Source organism: Lepidochelys kempii, chromosome 3 (genome assembly GCF_965140285.1).
Source record: "Lepidochelys kempii isolate rLepKem1 chromosome 3, rLepKem1.hap1, whole genome shotgun sequence".
Classification (NCBI taxonomy): domain Eukaryota; kingdom Metazoa; phylum Chordata; order Testudines; family Cheloniidae; genus Lepidochelys; species Lepidochelys kempii.
Genome location: NC_136382.1, coordinates 149,770,375 through 149,795,017, shown reverse-complemented (window position 1 = coordinate 149,795,017; position 24,643 = coordinate 149,770,375). Strand labels below are relative to the sequence as shown.

The following is a 24,643-nucleotide window of genomic DNA, read 5'->3' as shown; positions in this document are numbered from 1 at the left end:
CATAAAGGTGCTTATCGCAGTATTGTTCCTCTGTCTGTCATCAGGCCCTTGACAGGGTGGAACCGTGTCCTGGCGAGGGGGCTGCACAGCTCGGACGATATGTTTCTAAACCAACAGTCACCACAGGATACACCCGGTGTGTAGATAAGCCACGCGTGGGGGGGGGGGGCAGGGTGGTGATTGGGAATGAACCGCGGGGGGCTACACAGGAATCTGGGGGGCGGGGGTGGGCAGAGCAGAGGGGGCTGTGGTGACTGACAGGGCAGGAGGCCGGGCAGGGAACCTAGCCGAGCCGCCAAGCCCGGGGGGCCCGCAGCAGCTCCAGCCCAGGGAGGGACTCGGAATGCCACGCGACGGGCTGGGAGCACACTCGGCGCGCGCAGGGCTACACCGGGCAACTTCCGACACGCGGCAGAGCCCGCGACCTGTCCCCGCAGCAGGGAGGCGGGAAGCCGGGGCACGCCCGGGCGGGCGGGCGAGCGCGGAACTCCGCTCTTGAACCTGCAACCTGTAGCTCCCCCTCCCCCTCCCCCGGCGCCTGGGACTCCGCCCGGCGCGAGAGCCGGGCCGCGCCAGCCCCGCGGCACAGTGGCGGCGGGTGCTTACATGTCTCCCGGGGCCGCAGCGGTGGCTGGTTCCTTCTCCCGCCGCCTCTCGCTGACAACTCTCGGGGGAGGCTTAGCGGTCCCTGCTTCGCGGCTTCCCGGGCTGCGGAGCGCTCCCCGGGTCCTAGTGCTCATCTTCTCCCAGAGGCTGAGTGCGAGGGGGTGCTGGGGCACCCTCCAAACAGGCCACTCCCCCTCACCCCTGACCTGCAGCCCCCCCCCCCCGCTATCCCAGCCCTGGGCTCCCCACACCCAGCTCTGCCCGGACCCCTCACCCCTGACCTGCAGCCCCCCCCCCCGCTATCCCAGCCCTGGGCTCCCCACACCCAGCTCTGCCCGGACCCCTCACCCCTGACCTGCAGCCCCCCCCCCCGCTATCCCAGTCCTGGGCTCCCCACACCCAGCTCTGCCCGGACCCCTCACCCCTGACCTGCAGCCCCCCCCCCCCCCCCGCTATCCCAGTCCTGGGCTCCCCACACCCAGCTCTGCCCGGACCCCTCACCCCTGACCTGCAGCCCCCCCCCCCCCGCTATCCCAGCCCTGGGCTCCCCACACCCAGCTCTGCCCGGACCCCTCACCCCTGACCTGCAGCCCCCCCCCCGCTATCCCAGCCCTGGGCTCCCCACACCCAGCTCTGCCCGGACCCCTCACCCCTGACCTGCAGCCCCCCCCCCGCTATCCCAGCCCTGGGCTCCCCACACCCAGCTCTGCCCGGACCCCTCACCCCTGACCTGCAGCCCCCCCCCCGCTATCCCAGCCCTGGGCTCCCCACACCCAGCTCTGCCCGGACCCCTCACCCCTGACCTGCAGCCCCCCCCCCGCTATCCCAGCCCTGGGCTCCCCACACCCAGCTCTGCCCGGACCCCTCACCCCTGACCTGCAGCCCCCCCCCCGCTATCCCAGCCCTGGGCTCCCCACACCCAGCTCTGCCCGGACCCCTCACCCCTGACCTGCAGCCCCCCCCCCCGCTATCCCAGCCCTGGGCTCCCCACACCCAGCTCTGCCCGGACCCCTCACCCCTGACCTGCAGCCCCCCCCCGCTATCCCAGCCCTGGGCTCCCCACACCCAGCTCTGCCCGGACCCCTCACCCCTGACCTGCAGCCCCCCCCCCCGCTATCCCAGCCCTGGGCTCCCCACACCCAGCTCTGCCCGGACCCCTCACCCCTGACCTGCAGCCCCCCCCCTGCTATCCCAGCCCTGGGCTCCCCACACCCAGCTCTGCCCGGACCCCTCACCCCTGACCTGCAGCCCCCCCCCCCCGCTATCCCAGCCCTGGGCTCCCCACACCCAGCTCTGCCAGTGCCCCGCACCCCTGACCTGCAGCCCCCCCACCACTATCCCAGCCCTGGGCTCCCCACACCCAGCTCTGCCAGTGCCACTTGCTCCTGACCCGCAGCAGAACAGTGGTTCTGGCCCTTGGTGTGTTGGAGGGGTGAGGGGCCTGAGAACTGTTTCCCCCTTTGTCTGGCCCTTCCCCCAGTCTTGATAGCTACCTGACTGAACCCAGCCTTGAGTCCTCAGCAAGAGTGTCTGCCCCTAGTTCTCTCCCTCTGCAGCCCCTCATCCAGGAGAAGAGGACTAAGGCATCCCACACACCAACGCTCCCTGACCATGAGGGGACACCCCAGCCGCTCAGATCCCTTCCACATTTGCCACCATTTCCTTGGTTCCCAAGGCCAGGGTGCCTAGGGCTGGACTCAGATCCTTCTCCAGGCAATGCTGTGAACCTCCCTCTGCAGGATCTCCCTCCTGGCAGGAACCGACTGAGGTGCTGCTTCTGAGAGCTTCCTGGGGCACAGCAAGCCAGCCCTGTGAGTGACAGACAGAGGCTCCCTCCCCCAGAGTAGGGAGCAGTAGTGGGCATCCCTGTGGGGCAGTAGTTTGCCCTGAGAGACAGGGGACACCCTGGGACAGGGACCAGAACAGCAGCTCCATGTAACCGGTTCTGCTTCTGCCTCCTCCCCAGGGGCCCTTTCACTTCCTCATGTGGTGTAGGCCAGCCCAGCATATTAGCCTTTCTACAGACATTGGGGCAGGAGGGTTCAGAGCTTTGCTCAGCTCCAGGTCCTGGCTCAGTGGGGGAAGGTGCAGACCCAGAGGGGACCGGCCAGCCCTGTGGAGTTTACAGCAGGGTCCCTGAGCTGGTGCCTCTGTCTCCAGGATCACCCCACACCAGAACAGCCAAGTTACCGTTATGAAAGCATAATCTGCGTTCCCAGAGCTGGGCTCCCAGGACCCCTCATCCCCCCACATTCCAGTGCTCCAGCCCTGCAGGGTCAGGGCTCCCCTATCACCCTCATTCCTCACCCCACGGCCTTGTGCATCTGGGTCCCACACGCTCTCCAGCCCGTTACCTCAAGGATCCAGCTGTCTCTGGGGTTTACACTGCCATCTCTTCTCTGCCGCTCTTGGCCGAGTAGTCCCAGTGCATGTCTAGCACCCACAGGAACGAAGCGCTTCTTAACCCCAAAGCTGAGCCAAACCCTTCCACAGACTGCGCAGCAGGTGCAGATTTAAGAGCCATGCTGCTGGCTGGGACTGGCTCAGCACAGCCCCCACTGGTTCAGCCGGTGGGCGCTGCCTGCAGCAGCAGTTTGCAAAAGGAAGCAGCTTCACCCCACAGAAACTGCAGGGGAGGTTTGTCAGTAGAATGTGACCTGCCTGGGAGTCCAGGGCTAAATGACAGAACCCATAAAGAAGGGGGCTGTGGAGTTTCATGGGCTGCAAACGGGCAGGGCCTTGAGTTTAGGGTTCTTCCCAAAGAGGACCCCTCAAGCCACACAGTACCAGGCAGGGGCATGGGCTTCAGTGCAGAGCTGGAGGGGAGAGCGCCCCCTACTGAGACACCTACACTGCTGCCTGCAGCACTGCACCCCCTCCCAGGCTGGGGCATTGGGGTCAGTACTGGCTGTGACTGGACAGCACCCCTACGGTCACCCACACCTCTCTCTTCAGCACCCTGGCTTTTCCTGCTGGCTCTCGTCCCAGTACAAGGCCTGACCCTGTCTGTTACGCTGGCGATTTGGCAATGAGGACGCTTGTCCCACCAACGACTGGACTGAGACCCACCAGCCCCCCTCACACAAGCCCTCAGCAGCCATGGAATGACGCTGGGCCATTGCTGACCAGCTGCTCTTTGAGTAGGGGGTGGCCAGGTCCTTGAGCCCATCATCACAGCCAGCTTCTTCCAGCCTCTGCCAGGGCTTGCCCCCTCCCCAGTCCCGAGAGCACAAGGCTCCTGCCGCGGGGCAAGAGGCTGCCTCTCTCACCTGCTCCCATCAAGAAAGCATGGATGCTGTGTTTACTTTGGCGAGAGTTAAAAAAAGAGGAGTACGTGTGGCACCTTAGAGACTAACAATTTATTTGGGCATAAGCTTTTTTCATGTTCTCTGTGTATATATATCTTCCTACTGTATTTTCCACTGCATGCATCCGATGAAGTGGGTTTTCGCCCACGAAAGCTTATGCCCAAATAAATGTGTTAGTCTCTAAGGTGCCACAAGTATTCCCTGGTTTTTTTGCTGATACAGACTAAAACCACCACCACTCTGAAACCTGTCACCATGTTTGGCGAGAGTGAAAGCAGGTGATTGAGTTGGCCCAGCACCCAGGAGGTGGAGGCAATAGGAGCGGGGCAGGGAAGCTAAGAGGAAGACTCTTTCCTGGGCTGAAAAGGGGGAAGATATTGGGAACATCCCTGCATAGGTGCCAGGCTGAAAGCCCTGAAGACTGACTCCCACTGTGTGCACAGACAGGTAAAGCCTGGCCAGCAGCAGGATCAGCATCCCCTCACATGCCAGCCAGTGTGCCACAGACCTTCCCCTGGGGGAGAGGGGAGCTCAGCCTCCATGGCCCCACCGGCCCCTGACCTCACAGCCGTGGCTCCCAACAAGGTAGCCAATCAGTGTCAGTTCTGCCTGTGATTTTGTGCTATGGCCCTGGGAAGTGGACCAAGACCTGCCCATTTCACTCCACAGGTATCAGCTGGGACTGAGCAAAGATTAGAATGGAACTCGCTAACCACATTCTGGTGCCAGGGGACCCCACCCTTACCTTATTTGCTCGGCCCAGGGGCCCTGAGGTCAGCCCCAGGGGCCGCGCCGGCTCACACATTAGAAGTTGCAATTCGTTTAGAAGTTCCTTTTGGAAATGGGAAAAAACCCAGATACTCCAGTCTGACAGGCCCCATCCCCCCCATCCTGCCGGGACTTGCTGTAGTACCATGCACCAGTAGATCCCAGCCCTGCAGTAAGAAAGGGGCTAGCTAATGGCCAGGGTGCTGCAGAGATGTGGGCAAAGGGAAGGATGGCAGCTGTGAAGCTGGTAGGAGCAGCCCCTTACCCTGAACTTGACACACTTCCTTGGTGCCCACGGCCTTCCCTGTGATCCTAGAGCATCCCTGTCTTTTAAACCCAATCCTAGCATCTCAAATCCAGCAGGGAAGAGAGGCACATGTGTGTGGGGGTGGTTGGGGAGACAGCCCCGCTGGTGTGATATGGCTCCCCTTTCCCCTGGCGTTGAGCACAGTCCCCTACTCCATCCAGTGCCTGATACCCTCCCACTCTGAATGGCAGCCCAGGGAGCCCACTGGCTCCCCTTGTGCCCAGCCCTTGTGCCCTTGTGGTTGGTTAGGAGCAACCAGAGGCAAGTGCAGCCCAGTGCAGTTGCTGCAAAGCATCTGTGGTCTCAGTGGACGGAGTAATGAACCTGCCCCCTACACCAACCATGTGAACTGGGGCATGGCCCGGTGTAAATCCCACCTGAGCAGTGGGTGAAAAACAGGCGCTACTTCTGGACTGAGCTCCCCTCGGAGGGATGTCCGGGGCTGGCCTGACGCACAGCTCCTTCTCCAGGCAGGTCTCCTAGGGGAGGGGGTGGCAGGGGCAGGCAGAGGAAAGCTCACCAGCTTAGCACTCAGTGGTGTGGAATCACCTCCAGGCTGTGTCCCCGGGGAGGGAAGTGAGGTTTCCTGTAGACCCTGCTCTAGTTGGGGTCAGCTGGGCAGCTCGGGGCTGGGCTATGAGCTACCACGGACAAGGAACGCTCCGGAGCAAGGCTTCCCAGAGAGACTCCCAGCTCCCCCTGTAATTTTGGCATTCCAAGGAGCCCCTCGCCAACCCAGAGCAGCGCAGACTAGGCCCCTTCTCCTTTGAACCCAGCACAGCTCCCCCTAGAAAGCACTGATTCCTAGAGCACACCTGGAGGATCTGAGGAAGGCCCCCTGGCATGGGACTCAGGAGAACCGCAGCCCAAGTGAGCCTCCTCCTAACACTGGCCCTGCTAGAAAGGGGAGGAAGAAACAGCAAGATAGTTTGATTTGTTTGGTTTTAATAACAATAATCCCTTTTCCCCGCCCTGGACAGCATGTGCCCCGGGGTGTCTGGGGAACCAGCTGCCCGACACCCCTCCCTGCCACAGGGCTCCATCAGCTCCACTGGCACACAGAGACCAGGCCCTGCAAGCTCAGCGAGAGGGCTCTGATAGATACAGCAATGCACTCCCCTTCTGCTCCTTGTCTGCCAGAGCAGCCTGGCCCCTGGCATCTGCTTCCTTTAGGGGTGGGTGGGTGAGGGGCAGCCCCTGGGCTGGTATGGCCCAGCACAGCAGTCTCTCTCCCCCGCAGTACTCCCATCAGCCCTGGGGAGAGAGGGAGCCCTGTGGACAGGTGCTGGGCGGAGAGGTCCTGCTAGGATGGCACATGAGTGGGAGCTAACAGGCTTGCGTGGAGGAAGCAACGGCAGTCTCAAGCCCTCTTGCAACCTGCATCCCCCCCCATCCAATCGGCTCATTCTTTCTTCCCAAAGAACTTCTTAAAGACGGATTTGTTCTTGTGGCGAGAGAGGGCGCCTTCCCGTGGGCTCCCCGGCCTGGCCACAAAGGAGTGACAGCGAGCCCTGGGCATGGCCACTGCCTGCTCCCCGATGTACAGCGTGATGGAGTAGCTGTTCCCAGCCTCCAGGGGCTCCTTGGGCACCGACACCGGCGTGATCTTCTGGTAAGTGGCTGAAAGAGATGGAGCATTGGACAGGTTGCAGCTTCCCATGGAAACACCACCACCACTGAACTATCAAGGGCCCTAGGATATGGGGCCTTTCCCCTCCAGCCCCAGCTCCTGTATGGCCCCTGGTCAGAGGGATGGTCTGGCTTGCCGGACGGGGGGTGTCATAACCCAATTCCCTCTCAGGAAGTATGAGAGCTTTGACTAGCAGGGCCCCAGCTCCAATCTGGTCCCACATGTGGGGGACTGTCTGGATAAGGGGCATTGGGGAATGGGATACAAATACAGGGACTTCCTATCCACTTTATTTTGGGAAAAAGAAAAGGAGTACTTGTGGCACCTTAGAGACTAACCAATTTATTTGAGCATAAGCTTTCGTGAGCTACAGCTCACTTCATCGGATGCATACCATGAAAACTGCAGCAGACTTTATATACACACAGAGAATATGAAACAATATCTCCTCCCACCCCACTGTCCTGCTGGTAATAGCTTATCTAAAGTGATCATCAGGTTGGGCCATTTCCAGCACAAATCCAGGTTTTCTCACCCTCCACCCCCGCCACACAAATTCACTCTCCTGCTGGTGATAGCCCATCCAAAGTGACAACTCTTTACACATTTATTCACAGGAGAGTGAATTTGTGTGGGGGGGTGGAGGGTGAGAAAACCTGGATTTGTGCTGGAAATGGCCCAACCTGATGATCACTTTAGATAAGCTATTACCAGCAGGACAGTGGGGTGGGAGGAGGTATTGTTTCATATTCTCTGTGTGTATATAAAGTCTGCTGCAGTTTCCACGGTATGCATCCGATGAAGTGAGCTGTAGCTCACGAAAGCTCATGCTCAATTAAATTGGTTAGTCTCTAAGGTGCCACAAGTACTCCTTTTCTTTTTGCGAATACAGACTAACACGGCTGTTACTCTGAAACCTGTCTTTATTTTGGGAGTAACCTCCCCAGGTACCCAGAGAAGAGACCCATCTCTATTGCAGATGTGTCGCAGTGAGGAGAAGGATGTTGGTGCCATCACATGGTGGCCTTTGGCAATGAAATTCAGACCTTGAAAAGGAAAGCCTGAACTTCCTGGGGAAAGGACACCTTAGGGATGGGGGGGAAAGTCTGCGGTTCAGCTGAAAGCCAGTGACGCTGTGCTTAGTCCAGAGGTGGGCAAACTATGGCCTGCGGGCAACATCCGGCCCACGGGACCCTCCTGCCTGGCCCCTGAGCTCCTGGCCCAGGAGGCTAGTCCTCAGCCCCTCCCCTGCTGTTCCCCCTCCCCTGCAGCCTCAGCTCACTGCGCAGCCCCTGGGCAGTGGGCCTGCGAGCTCTTGCCAGGCAGCACAGCTGCAGAGCCGCGGCCTAACCCGGAGCTCTGTGCTGCGCGGTGGGGAGGCGGCCTCTCCTGGTGCTCTGGGCGGCACGGCTGTAGCGCCGCCAGCCTCTGGTGCTCCAGGCAGCGCAGTAAGGGGGCAAGGAGCAGGGGGGGTTGGATAGAGGGCAGGGGAGTTCGGGGAGGTGGTCAGGGGGCAGGGGTGTGGATGGGGGCGGGGCGGTCAGAGGGCAGGGAACAGGGGGGTTGAATGGGGGCATGGGTCCTGGGTGGCAGTCAGGAAGGAGAGGGGGGCTTGGATGGGGCGGTGGGGGGCAGTCAGGGGCAGGAGTTCTGGGGGCGGTCAGGGGACAGGGAGGGGTGGATGGGGCAGGAGTCCCGGGGGGACTGTCAGGGTGTGAGAAGCGGGGGGCACGCCTGGCTGTTTCAGGAGGCACAGCCTCCCCTAACCAGCCCTCCATACAATTTAGGAAACCAGATGTGGCCCTCAGGCCAAAAAGTTTGCCTGCCCCTGGCTTAGTCCCACAAGCCCAGGCAGAGGCCAACCTGGGAAGCTCATCCTCTTTACAGCTTGAATGGCTCTTCTAAAACCTGCATATAACTGATACACTCTCCATCCCCATCCTCATCCCCGAGTGGGTTCAACCAAGCATGACTCACAATCCCAACCCTTGCAGATCGGCTCTGTGATGGGAACACAAAGAGACTTGGATCTCAGCCCCCTTCCCACCACCTCTGACTAGCAAACCACTTATATGTAGCAGCCTGCCACAGCCAGCCAATAAGAAGCCAGAAGCCTGCTAAGGCCCGTCAGTCAGGATTCTCTACCACCATTTATGCCAGGATCTCCAAGTTCTTTACAAGCACAGCTCCACTGAAAGCGGGGGTCAGGGTTACAGAGGGGGAGACTGAGGTGCAGTTTCCTCTCTGGACAAAGGGCCAGAGCCAGGAACAGAGCTTCAGCCCATGGGCTCCCAGTCCCCTGCTCCTGCCACTAACCCAGTCTTCCTGTGCTGCATACCTGAGGTGAATGAGTGGGACCTCCTCTTGTGAATCACCAGCGCATCCTCCTCCTCCTGGTAGCTGTTATCCTGGGACTTTGGAGACCCAGCAGGCAACCACTGTCTCTGCCCTGTCGTGTGGCTGACGGCTCTGTGATTATCTCCTAATGCAGAAAGGGGAAACACAAGGAAAGGAGCTTATATATGTCAGACAGACAGAGAAGGGCTTCTAAGCGCAGATTGTTCTAGCTCAAACTCAGCATGTTACAATGGTGCTGTGGTTACAGTGGTGCAGCCTGGTAAAATGCAAGGTGACAACAGGATGCCACTGCGCCAGCCCCAAAGAGCCTTGGGACACTTGTACAGCCTGCAGGGGAGGATTAGCCTACCAAACCCAGGATGGTGATGGGAGCAGAAGATGGGACCTTTCGCCTCTGGAAATCGGTAGTGACCCAGCCTCATTCCATGGCTGGATTGCGCAAGGGGAGCTGGTGGGTTTCGGTCCAGCCACTGGTGGGACAAGCGTCCTCATCACAAAATCACCAGCTCAACAGACAGGGTGAGGCCTGGCATTTGGCGGAGAGACCCACATTAAAATCAGGGTGTTGCAAGGAGGGAAGGAGGGGACTCAGTAGGGGGCGCTCTCTCCTCTTGAGTAGCAGTGACCCAGCACAAAGATAGGGGGTGCTGTGCTGCAGGGAGTGGTGGAGGTGTCTCAACAGAGGATCAGCACTGAGCCCAATGCTCTGAAGGGGGCTGTGCTGCAAGGAGGTGTTGTGTGTAACTCAACAGGGGGCGCTCTCTCCTCTGTCCTCAGTGCCCAGAGGACAGATGAGGTGGCTTGGCCAGGGCACTCTGCACAGGAGGTGGGATGGGGGTGAGCTGCGGGGAGGTTAACCCAGGTGTCCTGCCCAAACTCCAGCGTGGGTGAGTCCATGGTGCCTCTCCAGCTGGAGGGAGGATTCCAAGGGCATTAGTGTCTCCCACTCAGCTTGGTTCCTTCCCACCGCATAAGGGCTGATGTCACTTGTACGCGCTTCGTACCAGCCCTGAGACCGTGCAGGAAGGCCCTGCTGGCGGAAGGACTCAGGACACGATGCTGGAACCTGCAGCTCGGGCGGGGTTATTATGGAGCCACCTAACCAGGCGTGAGTGGAGTAGTGTGAGGAGCACTGCTCTGCTACAGAGAGCAAGGGACACTGAGCTGGGCACCTGAGGAGAGGCCCCAACAGGCTGGGGCGCTGGGAAGTCACCACACCCACCCACCTGCTTGTGAGGCTGCTGAATCCAGTGGGTCCTCCTGTGTCCCATAAGGCAGCTGCAGCCTGGCACTCGACCTGGGCAGCAATGTGATCTCTTGGTTCTTGGCTGTAACAGGCTGATGATGTCCCAGGAGGTGGGAAGAGCTGGAGCTTCCAGGCCCAGAGATCTTGCTGGGTCTGTGTACGAAAGGGAGTGGCAGAGAGACAGATTTACAGAGCTGGTCTCACCTGCAGAGAGGGCCTGCTCACCTCAGGCAATCTGACCCACAGACAATTCAAACCAGCATGGGCAGGACCCCTACCCAAGAGCTCTGAGTAGGGGAGGCATCTAATGCAGGCCTCAGCCTGGCTCACCTGAAGCTTCTTCAAGGCCCAGGAAGCTGGGTAACACAGCATGCTAATGGGGTTGGGAGGTGATACTAAACTGGGAAGAGCTGCAAACCCCAGTGAAGATGGGGCAATATCCAAAGGGACATGGAGAGGTTAGAGACATGGGTAGGTAATGGAAGGAGATTTGGCCTGGTCAGTGCAGCTAATTCATTGGGTCAGCACAGTCCCCTTCTGCTACTCTGCAGAGCCCTGGAATGAGTGGCTCTGAATGCCAAGCGTTAGCCACCATCTGCTCACTGATTGGACGGGGCTTCCCAGCACTCACCCCATAGCAGAACTGGTCCCTTCAGCAGGCTGCGTGACTGCCTGGAAATAATCCACTTCAGGGAAACCTGTGGGCAAAGAAAATATCTATTGATAATGTGGAAAAGAGCCAGCAACGAGAGTCCTGAAATCCACAGATGGTAGGGCCTATCTCACGCCATGCTGGGCTGAACCACCTGGGGCCAAGGCCAGAGAGGTGCTGAGAGTCACGGGTGCTCGGCATGGCTCAGGGTTTGCCCTTCTGTGCTCAGTGTCAGGTCAACAGCAGAGGTTCCCATCTAGGGGAATGGGTTACGGAGGCTGCCTTGGGCAGCCCCAGACGGCCTGGCACCTGGGATGGGTGAGGGCAGTGCCTGTCTGCAAGCTGTCACCTTATATTGAAATGTTTCCAGTTAATATAGAGTTATTAAAGATAAGGGTGCAATAAAACCCAACTTAGTTTTTGAGCCTTTAGGTCGGTTACAGAAAACGTATTTAGTAGAGGACCACTAGGAGACACTTAGAACGATGAAACTAAACTTTATTCAAAAGCAAAATGCATCGCTAAACAAACAGGGATGTGATTACTATTTACACAGTACCACAATTCTACTTGCACACAAAGATGAAACAGTGTATCAGCGAGCGAATGGACCACTGACGACAGAGTGACGTCCAAACTGATAATCCTGGAACTTAACAGGACCCTTTGGACGTTAATTGGAGCTCCTCCCAAATTAACAAAACAACTCCTTTTATCATCTGTTATCATACTACCTAACATTAAACTGCCCCTTACCATAATTATATTTCCTCCTCCCCCTTATTGGCTCTTTACATTACACATTATTTAAATGAACATCTGACCCAAAATCCTTCTCATACGATCAATACAGACAGAATTGGGAAAAAAAAACATTCACATTTCTCAATTATTCATTAAAAACCCTGCTTGAAGCAGTTATAACCAAAACATAACGGCACCATAACTCAGCTTATGTCCTTGCTAACTGCAATATTCTTACTGTCTCCAACTTATCTCTAACTTCCTCACACTAACCACCTCCATTTCCTAGACTCCTCTACACTTCGGCTAACTTTAAGCCAAAGTCTAATTTGTACATAACATAGGCTACAGACCCCAAGCATGTTTTCTCACAGAGGGACAGTAATTGGTGTGTGGTGGGTCTGACAGGTCTGGGTGTGAGGAGCAACCCAGCTGCATGTACGAAGGGCTTGTTTACAAGGGGGAGTAATCCACTCTATGGGGTTATGATTTCGAAAGCACGCTGACATCTTGCACATTAATTGGTTCACGTAGACCCTGCTGGTGTGCTTGAACACAGTGTTGTTTGAAACAGCACTACATTAAAGCCCACTCGGAAACCTTTGCTGTACACCAGCAGAGTCTACACAGAGCAATTCGTGCACAACACTTTGGTGTGCTTTAGAAATCACACATCCTTACAGCACATTCCCACACAGAGCCCTTCCCTGCTGCACATGGGGGCATTTTGATGCTATTTTTCTGTCCATGTTCACAACATGAAGGGGCACTAGAATGAAAATGAACTAGGGAAGCGGGTCCTGGCTCAGTGTCCGCAAACTAACCAGCCCAAACCCTTCTCCACAGCTCAGGCACCAGGACAATAATGTTTGGCTGTTTACATAACTCCTCTCCTCCCCAGGAGCCCAGCAAGTTGCCCAAACTCCAGACACTCAGCACCGTGGAAATGCAGCCACCTCTCAGGTGAAGGGCAGAACCAGGCACACAAACCACTCCACCACAGGGAGAGGCAGCAAAGAGAAAATTTGGCGAGCACATGGGCAAAATCCAGTGTGCCCAGGAATTCTGAGTGTCCCTGCAAAGCAGAAGGGAGTGTAGGCTCTAAGGCCTGGTCTGAGAGATTCAGATACAGTAACCTGCATGGGACTCTCACTGCATAGAGAGCAGCACCTGAAGTTGGAGCCTATGGCTCCAAGGAATCTGGGAAGTTCCCCTGTAATGAAGTGGGACTGTTAATGTTTTCTCTGAATAGTGTGGGGGTGCCTCAGTTTCCCCTATGCAGTTCTTAAGTTTCTAGGTGGTGGGATAAGGGTGTATGATCATTGCAGAGCCCTAGAGGGAGGTGTGTGCAGGGGTCTGGACACAGAGAATGACTGACACCCTGTTTCCTGGCAACTGATGGCCTGGCCCTTCCCCTCTGCAAGGTGAGAGCTAAAGGGTTGGAGAACAAAGGGATCAGGTGACCTCCTGGCCTGGGAAAGGGACAAAGCCCAGAGGAGGACCGCTGGAGGATGAGTCAGCTGAGGGCTAGCTGGGGAAGATGAGTGAAGTGCAGATGTGGTTGTCTGGCTCACTGCCCCCCAAAATGGACCCAGCTGAGGGGTCCTGTTCTCTGTACCTACAAGCTCTGTTTTAGACCATGTTCCTGTCATCTAATAAACCTTCTGTTTTACTGGCTGGCTGAGAGTCACGTCTGACTGCAAAGTTGGGGTGCAGGACCCTCTGGCTTCCTCAGAAGCCCTGCCTGCCCGGACTCGCTGTGGGAAGCGCACGGAGGGGCAGAGGATGCTGAATACTCTGAGGTCAGACCCAAGAAGGTGGAAGCCGTGTGAGCTTCTTGCCCTGAAGACAGTCTGCTCACAGAGAGGAGATTTCACCAGAGTCCTGCCAGGCTTCGTAGGGAGCAACTCCAGAGCATCGCCTGGGGATTCCGTGACATCCCCTCCTGCTCTCACCCTCAGCTACCCCCTGAAATTTATTCTAAGGTGAGTTTGGGCCTTGGGGGGGATCACGCTCTCACTTGGAAACCTCCAGCAATAGGGGGAGGAAATGTGCTTCAAATCCCCAGGTGCCCTGTAGAGCAGTATGTGACAGGCCCAGGGACTCATGCTGGCCCACGGCAGGGTCTGGCTCTCCTTAGCCTCATGCCCTGGAGTCTCAATGATTCTCTCTCACACCTGGTTGGGATTTCGTCACAGTGCCTGAGCCACCTGCCTGAGCACAGACCTTGTTTAATGGTCATGCCCATAGGAGTGCCTCAACCTCATGGGATCTCACCAGTTTTATGGCAGGGGGACTCAGCTGCTATCAGTGGAGTCACTCCTGATTTACACTGGAGCATGTGAGGTCACAAATCAAGCCTTGCCCTGAAACTTAGGAGAAGGGGAGAAATGCAGACCTCTGACTCCTCCTGCACCAGGAAGTTCAGGAAGGACTATCGCTTGTGTTGAGAGCAAAGCAATGAAAGCACAGAATGAAGCTTCCTGCACAGTTCATCCAACGCCATCCCATCCCCCTGCTATTCCAGCCCTGGGCTCCCCTCACACAGTTCTGCCAGTGCCCCTCACCCCTGACCTGCACCCCCCACCCCCGCTATCCCAGCCCTGGGCTCCCCACACACAGCTCTGCCAGTGCCCCTCACCCCTGACCTGCACCCCCCACCCCCGCTATCCCAGCCCTGGGCTCCCCACACACAGCTCTGCCAGTGTCCTGCACCCCTGACCTGCAGCCCCCCTGCTATCCCAGCCCTGGGCTCCCCACACACAGCTCTGCCAGTGCCCCTAACTGCTCCACCCCTGCATTGCATCCTGCTCTGCCAGTGGCTGGAGTGTTCCTCACCTGAATTCTGCTGCAGTTTGGAGACCCACTGGTTCATGAGCGGCTGGGATGGAGCTTTCAAGAGGTACTCAGAGCCATCCCGCAGCCTGGGAGGAAAAGAGCAAGTCAGCAAAACGATGACATGAGGTGCAAATTCCTACCCCACCCCTCCCCAACCCCACCAGCCTAGGAGTCAAAGGGATAGAGGATGGAATTACACTAGAACCCCATATTCACTCCCCCTGGGCTACAGGCCCCAGGGCAAAGGAACCATGCCTCAGTGATTAGGGCCTGGTCCCCAATGCTCAGGGGCTGGCATTTCATCGGAGCTGACTGCTTATCATTATCTGGCTATGCATGTGGTCAATTAAGGGCATTAATCACAGCACTATGAGGAGGCCAGCAGGAGGCACTGTACTTATGGGACCACTCACCCCTCCTGAATCTCTATGGAATTGATTGGTTGGGGTTACTCACTGTAGCCTGAAGCAGTTGGTCTTTTTGGTGTACTCTGTTTCCCGGATGCACTGTGCTCCCGAGAGGTTCAGGGGCAGGGCCACCACGGAGCTCTGCAGCACAAAAGACAGCAAAGAAGACAGTGAGGCCTCTGAGGCTTGGGGCATCTTTTCCCTGTGCTAGCAGGATTCCCTCATGCCTGTGACTCACAACTAACTAGTGTCCATTCTGCTCCATGGTCCCCACCACACCTAGGATCTGCCACAAGGGGTAACAACCAGGACAAAGCTGTTCCCGGCCAGCAGAATGGGGGTGTATGGGGGTGTGTTCATGAAAGGCAAGGCTGGTGAGCAGCAGCGTTCTATGGTCAAGAGACTGTGGGCATCAAGGGGGGCAGCTGTGCCCTGTAGGTGCATGACACTGTGAGGGGCAGAGAGCTGGAGACAGGGGATGGGGGCAGCTGGCAGCGCCAAGTAGGTGTGAAAGGTGAGTGAACCCCTGTGTGTGCCATTCAGTGGGTCTCCGGCGTAATCAGCTAAGGGAATGCTTTGTGCTTGTATCCCCTCCCCCTGGATGCAATGCCAGTATCACCCAGAGACTGGGAAACCAAGGCCACCTCCCCGGCTCACAGAGAACCCGCACTTAGGAGGAGCACCCCAAGCACCAACCCCCTAATGGCCTGAAAGAGGCTGGCAGTAGCAGAGGATCCTGAGGTAGCGGGGATGTCTGCATGGGTGGGGGACTTGTCCTGCCCCTTCAAACCCAACAGGGCTCCCCCTAGCCAAAGGCCCAGACACAAAGAGACAGGCTGGAGAGCAAGAGACCATGGTTCTCCTCTCAGCTCCAGCCATCTTCCCAGAGATCCTTGCTCCCCCTGCTCACCTTGCCAGCCCCACCACCCTAAACCTCAGCCGCATGTGGTGGCTGGGAGGTGAGGGGTTCATTCCCCCATCTGTCCCAGCCCTGTGATCTGCAGCCCCCTGCCACTGATAATGATTTGCTCTTCAAAGCACTTGCATGCATTCATTAATGAAACTGTACTACCACTGTCCGCTATTCCAGCGCTGGTCTGCAATCTGAGGGGGAAACTGAGGCATAAAGAAGGAACTTGCTCAAGGTCACGCAGTAAATAAGTGGCAAACCCCTTCTTCAACCACTGCCACTCCCACTGACATTTCCCTTCCCCCACCTAGAGCCAAGAACAGAACCCAGGAGTCCTGGCCGCCATTCTTCCTGCTCTCACCAGTGGACACTGCTCTATCCTCACTGTCAGCCTCACATCCCCGCCCCGCCTCTCCCTGGGAGAGGCCCAACTGCACACCGTACCTTGAGAGTGTCCTTCCTGTCCTGGTAGAAGCACAGTGTCTGCCTCATCAGCACCGCATGGAAGAGGTTCCAGGTGCGACAGGTTGCCTAACAGATCAGAAGCAGAGGCCAAAGGTGAAGCAGGCAAGGCCTAGCCCAAACAGCACAGCATCTCTACCCTTGCTCCGGGGAGAGTGCCAGGCAGCTGACGTAAATCAACGTGGAGCTTTGCTGACTTCAATGGAACTACGCTGATTTACACCAGCTCAGGATCCAGCCCATTGACTTCAACGGAGCTGCACCCATTTACAGGAACTGAAGATCTGGCCGTCGATGTCCAAGCACTAATTCCTCTCTGTTTGTGGCATGTCATCGGGCATGTTGCAGATTGACTCCAACGTGATACCATCGCTTGGCAGGGCCTGACAGGGGTCGTACAATCCTAGAAGCTACTATAAATGACTGGTATTCTGAGGAATATCACTAGCTCCATGCTGCAGACGCTGACCAGGGTCAACTTCCAGCGTTTAGGGAATGTTTAATAACAGCTCAGTAACTGCTTAGATCCTACACTCAAAGCCATGCACCGAAGTGTTACAGAACTGCAGACCTGATTAAGCACCGGCTTCCCCTGCTTAGAAAGAAGGTAAATACGACTGGCGAGAAGTGCTCTGGACAGCTTGGGAGATCAAATCACCAGCTCCATGACTCGGGAACAGCTGGAGAAACGCTCAAGGAGCTGTTTAGATGGGCAGAATTTCCCCTTTGGGGGTTTTATCCATTTTACCTTCAAAACAGGATCCAAGATTTTCAACAATGGGGGCCTCCCGTTAGGTACCTACGTGCACAGCCAGATGTGCCGTGCACCCCACACCTCACAGTGAAGACAATGGACGTTGCTGGGTGACAGCATCTTTGAGAACCAGGCCACTGACTTGCGTGTCTAGCTATGCACTTAGGAGCTTAACAGGCCCCGCTTCTGGCAGTGTATCGAACATACTGTGTGTGTGATTAGAGACTGATAAAGTTAAAGAAGGAAAATGCAGCCCAGGGCCCACAGAGAAGGCTGGGCAGCTTCTACTGTACCTTTCTGCCTCCTGTCTGCAACACGTGTTTCCTTTCCAGAGTCCCTTCCATCATCTGAAACTCCATTTTACTGGGGGGTGTCTGCAAGGAGACAGGCAATGAGCAAAGCAGCCCCAGCACCACTGGGCTGTTGGGAGTGCAGTCCCCCGCAGCCAGCCATCCAGGGGGTCCCACAGCCAGCCAGGACCATAACTTGAAGCCTGCAATGGTAAATGGGTCATTTGGGGTCAAAGTCTCTGTCAGAGGGATTATAATGGGGCCATGTGTGTCCTGATGGAGACATATGCTGCCCTTCCGGACCTAGTGGGAAGGCTCAATGCTGCGCAGATTCAGGGGTGACAGTGAGCTACTGTGCAATGAGACCTTCTTGGGATCCTGTATCCCTGACACATTAGCTACATGGTTCTTCCCAGCCCCATCCATGGCCTCTGGGACCAGAAGACAGCAGTGAATTGCAGAGCAGGGAACCACAGCACAGAGACCATCTTCCTCACATTGGCCTGGATTCGCAGTAAGCCCCGTGCATACATAATCTGTCCTGACAGGGTTATAAATCCACCTTGCTTCAGAAATCACCAGGACTAGAACCCAGCCCTTCAGTTCCAAAACACAGTCCTCGTTCACTTGCTACAGGAGAACTCCCATGGCTGGCACTCACAGACCTTTCATCCTTCTGGTGCATCGAGTCATTACAGGGCAAGACTGCGCCCGTGCATACAGGCTCAAAGGCAGTAGGTTCCAGCAAGTATCTGCCTCGCCATATCCTCACACTATGCACACGCCTGCAGTAAGCACATGTGCAGAGCAGACGTGCATTGCATATGCCCAATCCATCTGTGATCTTCTGTTTAGAGCAGTGGTTCTCAACCAGGGGTACTCATCTAGTTATTTGCCTAGTTTTACAACAGGCTACATAAAAAGCATCAGCGAAGTCAGTACAAACTAAAATTTCATACAATGACTTGTTTATACTGTTCCATATACTATACACTGAAATATAAATACAATATTTATATTCCAATCGATTTATTTTATGATGATACGGTAAAAATGAGAAAGTAAGCCATGTTTAAGTAATCATGTGCTGGGGCACTTTTGTATTTTTATGTCTGATTCTGTAAGCAAGTAGTTTTTAAGTGAGATGAAACTTGGGGGTACGCAAAACAAATCAGACTCCTGAAAAGGGGTCCAGTAGTCTGGAAAGGTTGAGAGCCACTGGGTTAGAGCATGGGATCACATCTCCCTCTAGCGGCCAGTCTCTGCACCTATCTTAGCCTGCTCCTGACTCCCAGCTAGCAGAATTACTGCTTCAACTCAAGTGGCAGGAGGAGGTGATTTTGGTGCTGAAACGCTTGGGTTTGACCCTGCTGATTGCTGTGGGTGAGGTTTGGGTTTGAGCCTTGGCACAGGTTGGAGATGGTGTTCGGACAGCCAGCTAAGCCCCACGTGCTGCTCATGAGTGACCCTTTGTGGCCAGTGCAGGAGCAGGTTAGCCAGGGGAACCGTGGCTCAGAGGCCTGGTATAAAGCAGGGAATATCTAGTTATCCGGACCGATCACTGCAGTGCCTGAGAGTGTGCAAAGGGGACAGTACAGCTTCTGGCAGGTCTCCCCCAGCCCCTAAGAAACAGTACACAGAGCCCACTAACCTTGCCAACGTCTCTGTCCTCTTCCTGATGCTTCTGCTGGTTCTGTGGGCAGCTGCCCTCCACTGATCCCATGGATGCAGCCTCCTTTACCCCACAGGGCTCGTCTTGACAGGGGAAGGATGCCCAGAACCCGCGTGGGCTGCCCTCACTACCGTGCCCATCACTGGTTTCTCTTTCCCCGTCTGGGCTCTGAAGGAGCTGGGTGGAGTTGGGAAGGGTGAACTTGGCTACCAGCACATTATTCGCTGATGTTAAGATCAGTCTCCCACGGGAAACCTCTGGGCTCTGTGCCTTGTCTGCCTTGTTCCGCGACATGGGGTGGGCATCAGTGTCCGCACAGGGGCTCTGCTTGTTGCGTCCCTCCACGTTCCTCCAGATGGCCTGGAGCTCCTCCTCCTCCTCTTCAAACAGCTCGTGGTCAGGGTGGCAAATCTCAGCTGAGCCTGGGAGCTTTGCCCCTTTGGACAGCCCTGATCCGGCCGCCCTTCCATCTGGAGCCAGGCCCTGGCGGTCTAACCCTGCCGACATGAGGCTACGTGGCTGGGCACCGAGCTGGCATTCAGACACAGACAGCAGGGTCGGTAGCTTTGCACACCTTCCAGAGCGTGCCATCAGGCTTTCCTCCAAGGCCTCCTGGAAGGGGGCAGACTCTAGCCGATGCTCTGGGGGATCTTCCTTTAGCTTGCCATTCACTGCGGGATGCTCTGGTTTGGCTGTGCTGGGGTCCCCTCCGGCACCACTCGTGTACTTAGTGGGAGAAGGCCTGAGCTCCACCTTAGATGCTTCTTCGAGTCTGGGTTTGCAGCCTGCTGGCTTCTCGGCCTTTGCGCTGCCGGACGTGCCCAGTGTGGCTGCCAGCTTGTCCCACTCGCGCCCAATCTGCTCATGCAGCACGCTGATGCGGGAGAGCCGGTTCAGTCTGAAGTCCAGGAAATCATCACTGCCACTGCCCTGGCTCCTGGGAGTCCACTGCTCCTCCCCACAGGGGGTGGCACCAATGCCCTGCGCCTTTGGCCTGCGGTAGCTCGGGCTGAAACTCACCTCTTCGAACCAGGTGCCTCCCTCGCTCTTAGGAGCCTTCCTGAAAGCATCCCTTGGCCCTCTGGGCCTTTGGCATGTGGCCAGTGCCTGGTTCAGTGTCTCCTTCCGCAGGCTGGCCCCATTCGCCTCCCTCTCTGCCTCACCGGTGTCCCATGGAATCGCCCCACCATCCTGCCTCACCTCCTCCCCTCCTGGCACCTCCTTCTGTGCTACTTTAATGGCGTCCTGGACATTACCAAGGAGACCAAGGTCCTTGGGCAGCTCCAAGCTCAATACGGACCCCAGGGAAAGGTGCTGGCAAGCACTCTTCGCCACCGCCAGCTGGGAACTACTGGGCCCCCAGGCTTGGCTCAGGAATTCAGCTTTGGGGCCACTAGATGCCGCGCTGACAATGCCACATTCTGCCTCAATGGCCGTCCCCAGCGGATTCTTCACAAGGTCCAGCAGCTGCCCAAGCCTGGGGTTCGGAGGTCTCCCTGCCAACTTCTTCCCGCTGCTGCACTTGGGAGGCCAAGTGTTGCTGGGATTGTGCTTCTCCTCAAGCAAAGGCTGTAGCCTGCTGGGACCTGCTCCCACGATGCCCTGCAATGTGAGCAGCTGAGCATCCTCTGCCTTTGCCTGACCCTTTCTCTTCAGGCTGCTGAGGAGGGAGCCGGAGCTGATCTTAGGCAGGGTGTGGAAGGCGGCCTCAGGCCCGGGGCTTGGGACCAGGGAAACATGTGCTATGGTGGGCGCTCGCTTGGCTAGCCGTGGCATGGTCGAGCTCCTGCAGGTGGCGTCTCGATCCCCCTCTTTCTCCTTCACATGCAGGTAGGTGCTCACCTGGGAAACACAAGGGTGGGGAGAGACGTGAGACTAACCCGTTGAAACGCTCCAAGTCACTAGTGCCCAAACCTGTGTGGGCATGGCCCTGGACCCGCTCATGGGCTGGGTCCTTAATGGCATACACTGGCACATGGCTCCTCCTGCCCAGCTGTCAGTCACACATCACAGTAAGCCTCATTCTCGTCACACAGTGGCCAGCGGGGTCAGGCAACCCAAGACGCATTCCAGGATGTTACAGTCACTTGGCTTCATTGCTGGGGACCAGCTCCCACAGTCCTTTTCTAGTGTGGGGCAAACCCAGTGCTGCCTGAATGGGGGCTGCACTGGCCAACTCACCAGTTGGGCTGCTCCTAATTGTGCCCCCAACACCTGTGATGTGCCTGGGACTACAGATCCCAGCATGCAATGCTTCCAGGGCACTCAGTGGCTTGGCATGCTGGGAGATGTAGTGCAGTAGTAGTAGTGCCCCTTCATATTACAGAGGCTAGCAGTTGCAAAACCCCACAGGCCCTCTGGCTGCCCCAGTATAGCAGAGGCTGGCTAAATCGTTCAAATAGCACCGATCCCCTCCCTGTACCCTTTGCCGGCTGGAGCCCATCTAGCAAAGGAGACTCAGTCGCTGCTGGTGCCCTGATGCTGGGATTTTGCTCCCTCCTGTTTGTGCCAAGTGGGAGGACTCTGAGCTCTTGGGACTCGCACTGTCCCTGCGTTCCCCACCACTCAGCAAAGGTGCCTGTTTCTTACTCCAAGCCAGTGCTGCTCAAACTTATTACACAGGAGGGCCACAGAAATCTACGCACAACCTGCTGTGGGCCAAACACATTCTACGTATTTTAATAAAATTTAAAGTCACCTGTATTGATTTATATTTTAAGTTCAGCTTGTTTCATACGTGTTTCTATGTACAGTATCGTCTATTTACACACACATGTAAACTAAATGATGTACACATGATGACAAAACGCTAATGAATCGGCCATTAATATATTGTGTTCAAACCGGCCATGGGCCTTATGAAATGTTCGGGTGGGCCAGTGTACAGCCCGCAGGCCGTAAGTTGGGCAGCCCTGCTCTAAGACACCTCCCCCTCTTCCATGCTCACAGATCTTCCTGGCCTTTCCCACTGGAACAGGCAGATTCTTTAGCAGGTCTGCGCAGCCTGAGGCTGGGTGAGGATGCTGGCAAAGACCTCCACCCTCCTGTGGCGGGGGGAATGGATCAGCACTTCCCTGAATTCAAGGCTGGATGCTGCCTGCTATCCCTGAGTCTTCTGGCTGGCTCCCTGTTCCTCTGTCCTGTTCAAGTGAATGAACTATTCCTGTAGGGGCCTGGTCAGGTCACAGCTCTGCTTCCGAGCGCCGGCCCAGCTCATGTAGCACTGAGTCCTAAGCCTGCCTCACACCTAAGCACCTGCCCTAAGCCTGTGACTGTCCAGCGATGGTGCACACTGGGATCTGCTCAGCTTCTCTGTGCTGGGTTTTTGCTGATTCCGAGAGCTCCCGGGAAACCCCCTCAGGATAGAAATACACAAGATAGGGAGCATTAAACAAACACAATTCTGTGTGAAAGCAGCACCAGTAAAAGTGCCTGCCTCACAGCCCCGAAGCCCTCTAAGTATCCCCAGGACAGGCCTGGCTCATGCAACACACCCTCCCGCCACCAGTCTGCCCCAGGGCTCCCTGGCACATTCAGGCCTTGGCTTCTCTGCTCAGGCTGGCAACAGGACTTGTCACCACCGGCTGGATTGTGGGTTTGGAGAGCTGCCCCCTGGTGACTGGACTGAGACCTTCTGACTCATTTCACCTCCCAACAGCCAGCAGATGGAAACCACTTACCAATAGGGGCCAGACAGCAACTGGTGTCCGAGAGGTGAGAGGCCCAGTAGCCCATTCCCTAGCCCCACTGGGCCAGCTGGTGCACTGACCTCATTCTGTGGAGTACTGTGACACCAGGCAGCCCTTGGGAGGCCATTTCTCATGGCAGGGTTATCAGGATGGCATGGTGCCCTCCCTGTTCACCCCCTCCACTGCTGCAGCTCTTCTAGCAGGGGGATAAGCCTTAGCCTGGCCTCTTGGCCAGGAGCCAGCGGGGACCAGGAGCAGTGTCAGAGAGAGGACACAGAGGGACTCACGGGGACAGGACGGTGTGTTAGTATAGGGCAAGCTCACGCCATGCAGCCACTGTGCCCGGCATGCAGCCCCTGGGACGTTACCTCTTCCACGGGCTGGCGAGACGGCTTTTTCTTTCGCTTTAAACTACCCAAAGTGTTTCCTAAAAGCCCCTGGCAACGCTTCCAAAAGGTTTTACAGCCTGAGGGTTTAGTGCCAGGGAGCTGAGTGTGGGGAAAGAGAGACACAAAAAGAAAATTGAGGGAGGAGAGCGGGTGGCCTGTTACAGCGAGGAGGAGGAGGGGAGAAGGGGGGCCACAGTGCTAAAGGCCAGCCCCCTGCTTGAAATCCAAGGGAGCTTGTGCTGTATCTGCCAACCCGAGTGGCAGGGACACCGGGGCTGGGGCTCCCTAGTCCAGAGTGTCCACCTGCTTCGCTCTTGATTCATCCGAGAATCTCCTGAGCTCTCAGCTGCTCAGCCTCAGCCCCGGGGGTCTGGGTTCACCTGGAAACACCCCCACTCTGCCATGCCCTTCCAAGTGCACCTGGCAGTTTCCAAGCCCTACAAAGCCACAGCCCTGAATTCACCTGCAGTTGGACAAGCTCTGATCTGGGGCACAGCTCCCCTAGGCAGCTCTATCGAGAAACATGGTCTCTCCCGTCTCCCCTCGCACCAAGCCTCCTGTGCACAGCACAAGCTAGCAGCCCTGACAAAGCCGTGTGTCTCCCCAGCATGACATCACCTACCCTGTGCAGGGACTCTTCCCCCGGCATCGCTCCAGCCAGCTGCAGCTTCTTCTCCCCCTTCTTGCCAATACTCAGGATCAAGTTGACTGTCCCGCCCAGGCTGCTGGGCCCAGACTGCGGCACCAGCAGCACTGGGGACTCTGAGGGATCCAGAACTAAAGTCTCCTTGGTGGTTTCCACCTCCAATGGGGTGGAGTCCCCAGGATCTTCCCAGCTTTGCTCCAGCCCTCGGAGGGCATCTGGGATAGATGGGGCGGAAGGACAGGCCACTTCCCTCTCTTGCCTCTGGAGCTGTGGTGGGGTGAGGGAGCACAATGTGGGCTGAGGCCCTTTAGAAGTGTTAGGGCCCAGGATGCCATCTGCTCCAGGCACAGCTGCTTGGGCGCATGGGTCCTGGGAAGTAATAGAAGACAGTGAAGAGGTGGGGTTGTGGGAATGGCCTGCCCCCTGTCCTGTGCACTTCCTTTCCCTCCCCGGTGCCATGATACCCCCCTGCCCTACACCTGGTTCCTCCGCCCCCCATTCCATTCTGCTGTGCCCCCTCCTGCACTTCTCTGTACTATGGGTGTGCAGTGGGATTTGGTGGTCTCCCCCGCAGGAGCCCTAGGACTCTCACACTCTGTACATGACAGCACTGGATGCCAAAGGCAGTCTGGACGCACGGATCTCCAAGTGCTTTACAGGCACGAATTAATTCAGCTTCACAGCCGCCACCCCCACTCTGGGAGGTGGATCAGGAGCATTACCCCTGTGTTGCAGGCGGGGAAACTGAGGCACAGAGCAGGGCTGGGAGTCACTCAAGGCTGCAGAGTGAGTAGCAGCTCCAGGGCTAGAACCCAAGAGCCCTGACTGCTGGTCCTCTGCTTTAACCGCTAGCCAGCCTGTGGTGTACGGCTTCCCTGAGATTCTCCAGACGGAAACAGCCACCATGGTTTATGTGAGTCTCCCTGATTTTTGCCCTGGTGGACACAATGCCTGTGTATCTGCTCCT

The 24,643-nt window shown here is 56.9% G+C and overlaps 2 protein-coding genes across 7 annotated transcripts in view; both read right to left on the bottom strand.

The window, feature by feature from the left end:
* Positions 1 to 671, bottom strand: part of SLC29A1 (solute carrier family 29 member 1 (Augustine blood group)) — a 57,263-nt gene extending 56,592 nt beyond the window's left edge. The window contains exon 1 of the mRNA XM_073338506.1: positions 607 to 671. The gene's annotated coding sequence lies outside the window, so the exon portion shown is untranslated. The remainder of the gene's footprint in view (positions 1 to 606) is intronic.
* A 5,246-nt stretch (positions 672 to 5,917) lies between these two features.
* LOC140909372 (uncharacterized) overlaps positions 5,918 to 24,643 on the bottom strand; it is a 46,656-nt gene continuing 27,930 nt past the window's right edge. For 5 of the 6 annotated variants that reach the window (XM_073338500.2, XM_073338499.1, XM_073338498.1 and 2 more), the window contains 11 exons: positions 23,653 to 24,045; positions 23,010 to 23,129; positions 18,932 to 20,794; positions 17,284 to 17,364; positions 16,219 to 16,305; positions 14,914 to 15,005; positions 14,458 to 14,543; positions 10,855 to 10,921; positions 10,204 to 10,376; positions 8,958 to 9,101; positions 5,918 to 6,609 (listed from right to left, as the gene is read on the bottom strand). In XM_073338500.2, the coding sequence (XP_073194601.1) occupies positions 6,392 to 6,609; positions 8,958 to 9,101; positions 10,204 to 10,376; positions 10,855 to 10,921; positions 14,458 to 14,543; positions 14,914 to 15,005; positions 16,219 to 16,305; positions 17,284 to 17,364; positions 18,932 to 20,794; positions 23,010 to 23,129; positions 23,653 to 24,045 (3,324 nt within the window). In that variant the 3' untranslated portion in view covers positions 5,918 to 6,391. The remainder of the gene's footprint in view (positions 6,610 to 8,957; positions 9,102 to 10,203; positions 10,377 to 10,854; positions 10,922 to 14,457; positions 14,544 to 14,913; positions 15,006 to 16,218; positions 16,306 to 17,283; positions 17,365 to 18,931; positions 20,795 to 23,009; positions 23,130 to 23,652; positions 24,046 to 24,643) is intronic. The other variant, XM_073338497.1, reaches the window with a different exon arrangement.